Here is a 10,557-nt window from a genome sequence, read left to right on the forward strand (position 1 = left end):
CGGCAACACAACGGCGGGGGGCAGTATACCGTGTTATGGCGGATGGCGCTTCAGTAAAACCTAAAGAAGAACAGGCGCTGAAGAAGAAAAATAACTAGCATCAGGGCGCTAGAACGCAACCAAGTACATATAGGCTATTTGCTATAGTTATGGCGCCCCTAGATTTGGATAAGTATGTAGAAATAGCAAGACACTGCAAATACTTGCCAGAAAATGATCTTAAGGTGAGTGACTGAAGCAGGTTATAGTAGGCTGCCAACAGTACGTCTCCCTTTTATTTGAAATCGCAGAGCAACTTAAGATAGCTAAAGTGTCTCGTTAGTAGTGCACTTCAATTAAAGAAACGTAATTTTATTTTATTAAAAATAGGATAGTTTTTCTTGTATGTCCCGGATTACAACAATTACAATTGACTTGAATTGTGGCGGTATACAGACGGGGTTGATATTGAGGAAGCAGGCGAAATTAGCTAGCTAGCAAAGAAGGGGACGTTAGGGCTAACTGTTAGGCCGCTTCATTTCCAGACCGACCAATGATCAATTATGTTTAGTTTCACATTATACTTGCAAATTGCAGCTTATATAGTGATTTGACATAGTCTAAATAGTGAGCTCTAGAATCTCAAATCAGTGTAGCTATATACATGACGATGATTCCTTGAACGTGTTAGTGTGTAGACTGTCGTTATATCATCAAGCATCGGTGCACTCATCGCTATTTCCTTCTGTGTTGCAATGTCGATACGGATAAACCCAGCTGACGGGGTAGAACACATGAGTGAATGTAATGTAGTCTGTTCAATCGAGGAAGACCACAACTTGTAGCGAGAATATATGGAAACATAGCTCGGCAACGTTAATGGCTGGAACAGTTTAAACGAAAGGTTGAGGATATTGATCCCCACACATTCTGTTGAACTGTCGAATTATTTGTAATTTATGCTTCATTCACCTTGGCAACTAGTTGGTGAAAGTGGCATCTTTGGTGTCATTGTAGTTAGCGAGAACAATTCTAAAACACAAACAATATCAGAGGCATTATAAAGCAAATGCTTAATTTTTTTTCATAATCAAATATTACATATTTGAACAAGAACTGCCAATTAAGTGTTACCTCATGATCATACTATCATTAAGTATGTATATTTTAACATGAATAGATCTACAGAAAGGAGTCTTTTGTCTTGTCTTTTAAATACTCAAAGAGGATTAAACTATTGTGAAAGCATATGGTTACTTTCATGTGACACAAACTAACTGAAGAATTGTTTACTGTTATACATACAGTGCACTACCCACTTTGACAGGTGGGAGCATTGGTCCCACTATACGTTTTTAATTGAACAGTGAGTGAACCATCATGGAATGTTCCAGAAATGTTGTTTCCTGTTATTTTATAGGACCGCTGCTTTGTCCGTGAAAAATAGTTTGTGGATTTGTGTAACTCATAAGGAATTTCTCCTGTTGTGCTTTTCAGCGTCTGTGTGACTATGTATGTGACTTGCTGCTTGAAGAGTCTAATGTCCAACCGGTTTCTACGCCTGTTACCGTTTGCGGTGATATCCATGGCCAGGTAATGAAGCTTTTGACTTGCATACAGAGATACAGTATATAGTTTCTCTTTATTTATATTTAAACCCCCAGTTTTCCCACTTAAGCATTTAGCCATTGTTGATGGCATTTTATCCTTTATTTTCTATCATTTAATGCAATATTCTCATGTAAAGGCTAACCATATATAAAAACAAAATAATTGGTACATTATTATTATTCATTTTTTAAAGATTTAACTACAAATAAATCCATTGTTTTTCATTTCACAACTAGTTTTATGACCTCTGTGAGCTGTTCAGGACTGGAGGACAAGTTCCAGACACAAATTACATTTTCATGGTGAGTGTTTGAGATCTTCATCTCTCCAGTTATGATTATGATTACCGTAGTAAGAATGGTTTGCAAATACCTCTCGCATATCTAACTTTAATTTGCATGATACATTTTATGGCTTTTTTTTTTTGATGCATTCAATCAATTGTCAGACTCGTGGAATGTTCCAACGTCCGTGGATTTGAATCTGTTTATTTTCTCTGAAAGGGAGATTTTGTGGACAGAGGCTATTACAGCTTGGAGACGTTTACGTATCTGCTGGCCTTGAAAGCAAAGTGGCCAGACTGCATCACTCTTCTCAGGGGGAACCATGAGAGCAGGCAGATAACACAAGTGTATGGATTTTATGGTGGGTCTCACATTTGATAAGGTTTGCTACTTCTTATCGGGTTAAAATGTTTTTGTAGTCACCTTTTAATTTCTGTTCTACGTTTTCAGATGAGTGCCAAACAAAATATGGAAACGCAAACGCATGGCGATATTGCACAAAAGTGTTTGACATGCTAACTGTGGCAGCTGTGAGTTGATCCGAGACACACACATTGCATAAAAAAAAATACCCAATCCAGTCTTTAACTTAAATACCTATATTAATATATTTGACTCAAAAAATATTTATTTAATTGTTAACGATAGCTCTCTGTTGAATTGTTTCAATTTTTATGCGTAGATAAAATAAAATAAGAATCCTCCTAACTCCTTTTTTCCTGTAGTTGATAGACGAGCAGATCCTGTGCGTTCATGGTGGCCTGTCTCCTGACATCAAGACCTTGGACCAGATCCGCACTATTGAACGCAACCAGGAGATTCCTCATAAGGGGGCCTTCTGCGACCTGGTCTGGTCCGACCCAGAGGACGTGGACACCTGGGCCATCAGTCCCCGAGGCGCCGGCTGGCTGTTTGGCTCCAAGGTCACCAACGAGGTAAAGGCCTAAGGCCGCACCATTTGTTGGTATCAGACGCTAATGTGTGCAGTTTGTTTCCCTGTCATTCATCGCTATGCACAGCCCAACCCCACTTATTGAAATCAACTATTTTAAAAAGGGTACACCTGCTGCGCCAAATTGTTGTTGACATGCTGTCTGTTATGACCTGGTTGATCCTGTTGTATTCAATATACAAACGCAGAACATTGTGTGATGTGCTTCAGAAGAATAGATCACTTATTTTATACAACCGTAATATCGGATATGATATAAACTTTAAAAAATGTATATATTTCATCAAATGCCTAAATTGACCTCATTAAAAAAAGAGCTTAAAAAACCCCAAACAACCAATAATACTTAATTAATTATACCTTGGCTTTAAAAAACCGGCAGACATGGGCTTATTTAATGAGCAAAAACAACAATTGCTCGCGATTTTGTTGCAGAATTAAGAGTTGGAAATTGCCAATAACAAATTCTTTGACTGAAATTAATAAAGGAACCAAACACAACGTATACCAATTGTTCCATTGTCTGGTAAAATAACACAATTTCTTCATACTGAAATGCTGTCCCAACCTCTTTCCCTTCCACAGTTTGTTCACATCAACAACCTGAAGCTTATATGCCGCGCACATCAGCTCGTTCACGAGGGCTACAAGTTCATGTTCGACGAGAAGCTGGTCACGGTATGGTCCGCACCCAACTACTGCTACCGCTGTGGAAACATTGCTTCCATCATGGTGTTTAAGGACGTGAACAGGCGAGAGCCGAAGCTCTTCCGGGCTGTACCGGACTCTGAGCGGGTCATACCACCTCGAACAACAACCCCGTACTTTCTCTAATTTAGGAGACCATTTATTTCTATTCTATCCTCTATTCTCCAAAGCGTTTATTTTTTTGGGTTCTTTTTCTTGCTGAAAGTAAACATGACTTCTGCCCCAACCACATTATGTTGATTCAGCTTAAACCAAATTCATTTATATGCAACAGAGTTTCAATAACTTTTATGGAGCCATTGGGTCAATGCCTCAGGTTCATCTTTCTGAGGTTTCTTTTAGGCTGTGGTCAACACAAAACAGGATGCAGTACAATAAAATGTCTCCCCTATTAAGGTACTTGTAATTATTACTCAACATCTATTGGCTATACGCTAACAAAATTATAATTTCTTTGTCAAACATTGGTAACATTCAAGTGGTAATTTGAACTTGGAGTTACATAATCACTCCCGTTATAAATTATTTTACAGTTTACAGACATGCAAAAAAGAATTGTTTCTTGTTTTTGTGACCTCCATAATTTTACTGGTTTAATTTGATGGTGGCTTTTTAAGAACTTAGCATTAAACAAAATGTGTCTTAAATGGGAGGAAATGTATTGCTGTAATAACAAAGTTTTTAGTAGTTGGGGGGGGGGGGGAGGAAGAAACAAAGCTACGACAACATGCCTTCCAAAAGTTTTTTTCTTTTATTTAATGTGTTCTACTTGAGTCACTATAATCATATACAGATATTACTTTGATTCATTTTATTCACAAAATAAATCATAGATGTACAGACAATATTTTTTGGAGTTTCTTCTGCTCTTTATCCCCTGTTCCTTTGTATAAACAGTTGTGTGCCTATTTATATCAACATTTTATTGTAATTACATTTGGAAAGTGCCATAGGTAAAGGTTAGCTTTAGTTTACTGCACAAATATCTTGGCATCGTATTTTATTCAAACATTTTTAATTGTAATAAACGGTTCCTTAATACAATTGGGGACTCCTGTATTCAGTTGATGGCACTGAATATTTCAAATAATTATAATTTTTTATAGGTTGCTCTTCAAGTATACATCAAGTAAAACCCAAGATCAATAGTGTATGAATTATCAATTTATCTAATTACTGTTACTGTTACTGTTAAAGGTCCCGTGACATGTCACAGGGTGTGGTGTTATTAGCCGTTACAAGCCGTTTTGGAAATCTGCCCCTTATCACATCATAGGTGGACAGATTTCTAAAACGGCTTGTAATAGCTGATCACACCAAACCTGAAAGTTAGGAAAGGTTATGAATATGAAAAAAGCGAGTTCCATACTAATCCCAACAACACCGTGCCATAGGTGGTTCCATTACATTATAGCATATGAACTACAGTCTGTTACAGGTTGTTAGTATATCCATGGGTCCATGGGCCAGAGGGTTTATGCTGTTTTGTATTGGTAAGCAGAGGTGTTAAAGCCTATAATCGTCAAAAATAATACATTTATTATAATTCACCCTTTTTTTTGTAATTTCGATGTACAAATAAACATAGCCTATGTCATGAAAATCTCGCTTTTCTGGGAAGCGTCCGAATAATGCATATAATTAATGAATGTACTAACTATAGTGGACACCAAGCAGCTTCAATTACAGCTTAATTTGAAATATAATACAACTAGGCTATATGTGTCTGGCAGTTTAATTATTATTTATTTGTCTATTTTTGTATTGATAATAGCATATAAAGAAACGTTGCCCAGTGCTACGTGCTTTCAAGTAAAAACGTGTTTAGGAAATTCCGAATGTATGGATTTGGGATGGAGCCAACCGTCCATCCTCCCGTCACGATTATCAATGGCTCGAGCCTGGCTTGCGTAAAACGACTCAACCCGGAAGCAGTTGGGCAGTTTGCGTGGAGTCTAGTGGAGAGCCGAGCAGTCTACGGTGGAGAGACTGGAGACCACCTCACACTCACAGTCGTTCAGCGGCAGCGGTCTCGGCTGTGACATTATCAGAGGACAATAATTGCATAAGGCAAAAATCATATGCATTTATCGGATTACGACAATTCGTTATGCACCAAGGTTAACTGTTTAGCCATAGGGTGGATTCCAAGAATGTTACACACCATCGGTAAAGCTCGGCGCAGCTTTTGTACAATTTTCTGAGAAGGACCCGTTTCGGTTCGTTAACGTTAGCAGGCTAGCGAGGTAAGGTTTTCAAAAGCAGACCCGGTTAATATTGCAGATTCATTAGTAACTAAATGAAAAATAACCATTAGCTGTGTGCGGTCAATGATGTATGACCAGCGTTTTATTCTCTTTGCTGCAGGTTGATTTCTGTGTTTCAGATGTATGTGCTTTTGATGCGGTCGAAGCTCAGTGACTGAGACAAAAAGAAAGTGGGATGCCAGTACTGTCTCTTATTCATTTTTCCATCCTGTGTGTATTGCTTAATTGGTGAACACTGCAGTACAAATGTAACGTTACCGCGAAATAGGCAAGGCTGGTGGAGACACGGGCAAAGGATCCCATTCATTGTCATGCAATGAAGCCACTGGCAAAATCCATTGTTATTCAAATCAAAACGAAAATATAGAGATATTGTTGTATTACTCTTTGTATAATAAGTCGGAAAATATTTAGCTATTTGGAAAAACGCGTTTTGCACAAAGTGTGTAAAAATCGGCTCAGCATTCACATAGACCGAAAAGATGAATGAATAATGAAAGGACGTAGCCCACAACTATACTAACTGGACAACGTCCCTTATTGGTACTATTAGTCACTCACTACTAATGTAAACCATCGTTACTATAACTATGGTATCAGAGATCTCCTCTCAGAAATCTATACTAATTATTAAAAAAATCTGAGCATCATTGGGGGTGATGTGTAACATGTCCTTTGCAATGATATTTGATGACGTGATTCAGTCAGTCATTAAGAAACAAAAACAAGATTTATTTAAAATCTGAACGTGATTGCAATTGTACAGCAAAACCTCTTTATACTGGTAAACTGTTGGCATTCTGGTATATTTCTAAGGACCCCTAAACTGATAAAACATCTACAGTAAATGAGAAGCTGTAGCATTCACAATTAATACGATGATGTGTGTGAGGGTGCGTGTTTGATACCCGCATATCTTTTTTTTATATATTCTGTGACTCATTGCTCTAAGCTCAGGGATGTATTCATTCAACATCAGTACCGGACATAGGACTTAATATCCTTCATTTGAGACTTTGAGAATAATTTATTATGAACTTAACTGTTTTCCTAACCAGTTCACAATACTGTATTGGAGAAAAAATTAACTAAAGTGAAATTCTCCACCGTCATCATAACGGTCTCACCAATATAGCATCTCTCCAATAGTCCTACTATGTATTACCATCCACATTTATTGAAGTTCCCAGTGCCTAGGTATTTAAGATGAAACGATGGGGTTTCTTGACCTGATTGCATATCCATTCGAGCGGACGGCAAGTTAGAGCTACAGTGAAATTTGTAATCTAGGGCATCTGAGGTCAACCTAAAAGAGGTGACAATGTGACGCAGGTTTCTTCACACTGTCTTCTTTTCTGTACTTTCTAGGCCTAATTAGGGCACCAACAATTTAGCATCCTGCCCTGCCTATATTGGGTTGATGAATAAATGCATTAATCCACTGTGCTTTCTGTATGTGACACTTATTGTCACACTCAAGTCGTTTTGACCTCACAGCTTCTATCACATACATGGATTTGTTCATATCAAATCGGTTAACACTTTACATTAAGGGAATAAAATTAACATTAGCTATGTCGGTAATAAGCATAAACGAACAGTTAATTAGCAGTTAACTTATGTGTCAAGTTATCATTTACTTATGGTGTTCATGTTTACTAAGTAAGTTCATGTTAACAAATAAATGTATACATTTCAATATTCAATAGGGTGAACCCAAACCTCCATGCTAATGCTGGATAGATAAGATGCTGATGATAGATCATGTAGATAATGTTAATTAACTTACTCTTATTGTAAAGTGTTAACATAACATATGAAATATGTGATAAGAGTATAATTGTTACGTGAAGTTGCTATAAGTCTATTAGGTTGATGTTGTGTACATGTAGGCCTATGCTTACATGCTAAGCCTTGCTAAGCCTCGGTTTTATTGCAATCATGGCAATGGGGATAGGCAATGTCTTTCATGTTTCCTATGTTTCTTTTTTGTCAGGTGTGAAAATTGACTGTCATGACTGGAGCTGAGGTTGAGGATGATATCCCGTTAGGTGAAAGGAAGACGGTCACAGATTTCTGCTATCTTTTGGACAAGTCCAAACAGCTCTTCAATGGACTTAGGTAGGTGTTTCTTCCATCATCCTCATCTGCCATGCAAAAACGCCACACCAATAAAAACCAATGGCAAAAAACATTGAAAGTCTTCAATATGTTACTCTGATATCAAGTGAGATTCTTTTTTGTAGAAAAGAAATCAGCGTGAGGCTGTCTATGTTTTTGTTTGTGTGTGTGTATATATATATATATATATATATATATATATATATATGTGTATATTCCTCAAATTGTAGTTGTCGATCTTGCATTGCATGTTTTGTTATATTTCAGTCTTTATCTAATGCTTTACCCAAAGCATCTTGCGTTACTTTGAATGCGTCTATTCCTTAGCATGATGGGGGGCTAATGACAATGCAGATAATGACCATCAACATTTATTTTGAATTCGAGTTACGAGAAAAGACCAGGTTCAACGCTTTTATTTGTTTGAACCGTCTGAATGTTTACCTAAGAGTTGTTGACCTTAATTTGTAGAGATTTTTGTATACAAGGCCACACAGAGGGAATATAAGTCGGAGCTTTGAATATGTCTAGGTGACTTCAATAGGTTACTGTCTATTCTATATTCAATGGTATTGTATTCGCAGTATTCTGAATAGCACAATGAATTGCGGCATTCTGTCATTTGATGTTCCTATCCTGTTTGTTTTGTCACAGGGATCTTCCGCAATACGGCCACAAACAATGGCAGTCCTACTTCGGACGAACCTTTGACGTGTATACAAAGTTGTGGAAATTTCAACAGCAACACAGGTCACTATTAACTCATCATTTTTTGTTCTGTACTGTAGTCCTTTCCAAGTGGGATTGTATGCCGGAAGTCATGCTCAGGGGGTCTGGTTTAAAACCGAATACACAGTTAAACTCCACCCCAGTGCCCACCCATCAGAATGAGCACACTGCTTATAATAGACAGTTTTCCATGGAGTGGTTTCAGAGATTTGACTTAGTTTATGCACTCACTGTACCACTCTACTTCTATTCTATATATGTCACAATGATCCAAATTCTGGACCGGATTACAATTCTGAAGGAATAAGTAAAGCCAACTAAGTCAAAAGATTGAGAAGATGCGTCCAGATAACAATGCATACCTAAAACATCACATTTAATCTACAATGAAAATAAACAGAATAGAAAGTATACCTACTCGGATCATTAAAGACAATCAAGTGATCCAGTAGATGAAGATAGATTGCATTCTCCAGATAACTATATGACAAAAATAAAAACATTCTCCAGTAACGATGGCTCCTGGGAGCTCAGCCTTTCTGTACCTTGCGAGCGTTTCGGTGACTTGAATGTCCTCATTCTCATTATTTTGTCCTTACTGTTGGTCTCTGGGCAGGCAGGTCCTGGACAGTCGGTATGGCTTGAAGAGATGGCAGATTGGGGAGGTGGCATCCAAAATCGGTCAGCTGTACTACCACTACTAGTAAGGAATCTGATATGTTGAATTATTTATTACCCTGTGTTGACCGTCTTAAAACAGTGTGATTTTCACAAAGCAGCAAAGAAGGTGTACATCTCTAAAGACAAATGCAAATATTTATTACTACTAGTATTAATTCACGGCACTTTAAAAATGCTGCGGGTCTCTACACAAGTACATGCATTTTCAGTGATTTTGAGCCCACTCCGCCAAAAGTCCCTATCCAGTGACATCTGGTGCTCTTTATAATGTGAAGATGAAGTGCTGTACAAGGGAACAGACATGCCAGCATCCTGAGCTATCAAGACTAAACATGGCAGTAAACCCCAAGTTGGTTGTATACAATTTGCATGCAATTGCAGCCTTAAAAAGCAAGTTTGTTTTTTCTTTGCTTGAACTAACTAATTTGGTAATTTCATTCTCCACTTTCTTCATGTTCCTTCACTAATCCACTCATTAAGTACTTTTTTAGATTGAACCATTTACCAAATAGAAATTGTAGATGTAGAGAAACTCTTTAATCTAAAAACGGTCCTCTGCAATGGAACACTATAGGGGAATAAAGAGTTAGCTACTGTTTTCTTTTGTTTATTTTCATACACTTCTGTCTGAAAATATCTAATGTACCAAAATACCTTTTTGCATTTTTCTCGGTATTTCTAACAAGATCAGACTTATTTGGGATGAAATAATAAGACTAATATCAGGTCCAGATGGTTGCTGTCAGATATTTTTTGATGCACTTGTGAATTAAAAACCAAACCATCTCCACAAATAAAGCCAAGCATTTCTCTCTCCAATCTTGCTTGGCAGCCTTCGTACCTCAGAAACCAGTTACCTGAATGAGGCGTTCTCCTTCTACTCCGCCATCCGCCAGCGCTCCTATTACTTTCAGGTCAACAAGGAAGACCGGTAAGTTCAACACGATTTATTTATTTTAGCAATTGAAACATATGCATGAATAAAATGAATTCCAATATGTATGTTGTTATTTCCACATACCAACACTATGATGGCCCCGAGAGCTCAACACACTGCAACTTATGAATACACATGCCAATACACAAAACATTAGCAAATTAAGAAAGCATCTTCTTCAATTTGACCCCACACGCGCAGCATTTATTGGACTTACTGCAAATTCACTGCAACACTTGGTACCACTTCTGTTGTTGTTGGGTGTATTTGGCGGTGTGTTTCTGTAAT

At 37.6% G+C, this 10,557-nt stretch overlaps 2 protein-coding genes across 2 annotated transcripts; both read left to right on the forward strand.

Moving 5' to 3' along the window:
- Positions 1 to 21: 21 nt before the first annotated feature.
- On the forward strand, positions 22 to 5,096 carry LOC130381204 (serine/threonine-protein phosphatase 6 catalytic subunit). Its single transcript, XM_056588673.1, has 7 exons — positions 22 to 224; positions 1,477 to 1,572; positions 1,827 to 1,892; positions 2,094 to 2,235; positions 2,325 to 2,404; positions 2,600 to 2,809; positions 3,412 to 5,096. Exons 1-7 carry the CDS (start codon positions 150 to 152, stop codon positions 3,658 to 3,660), a joined length of 918 nt encoding a protein of 305 aa, XP_056444648.1. The 5' UTR covers positions 22 to 149; the 3' UTR covers positions 3,661 to 5,096.
- A 343-nt stretch (positions 5,097 to 5,439) lies between these two features.
- On the forward strand, positions 5,440 to 10,503 carry scai (suppressor of cancer cell invasion). The gene is made up of 5 exons (XM_056588762.1): positions 5,440 to 5,780; positions 7,798 to 7,922; positions 8,577 to 8,672; positions 9,268 to 9,354; positions 10,165 to 10,503. Exons 2-5 carry the CDS (start codon positions 7,816 to 7,818, stop codon positions 10,265 to 10,267), a joined length of 393 nt encoding a protein of 130 aa, XP_056444737.1. The 5' UTR covers positions 5,440 to 5,780; positions 7,798 to 7,815; the 3' UTR covers positions 10,268 to 10,503.
- The last annotated feature ends 54 nt before the right edge of the window (positions 10,504 to 10,557 follow it).

The sequence above is a fragment of the Gadus chalcogrammus genome, chromosome 4, assembly GCF_026213295.1.
Source record: "Gadus chalcogrammus isolate NIFS_2021 chromosome 4, NIFS_Gcha_1.0, whole genome shotgun sequence".
NCBI lineage: Eukaryota > Metazoa > Chordata > Actinopteri > Gadiformes > Gadidae > Gadus > Gadus chalcogrammus.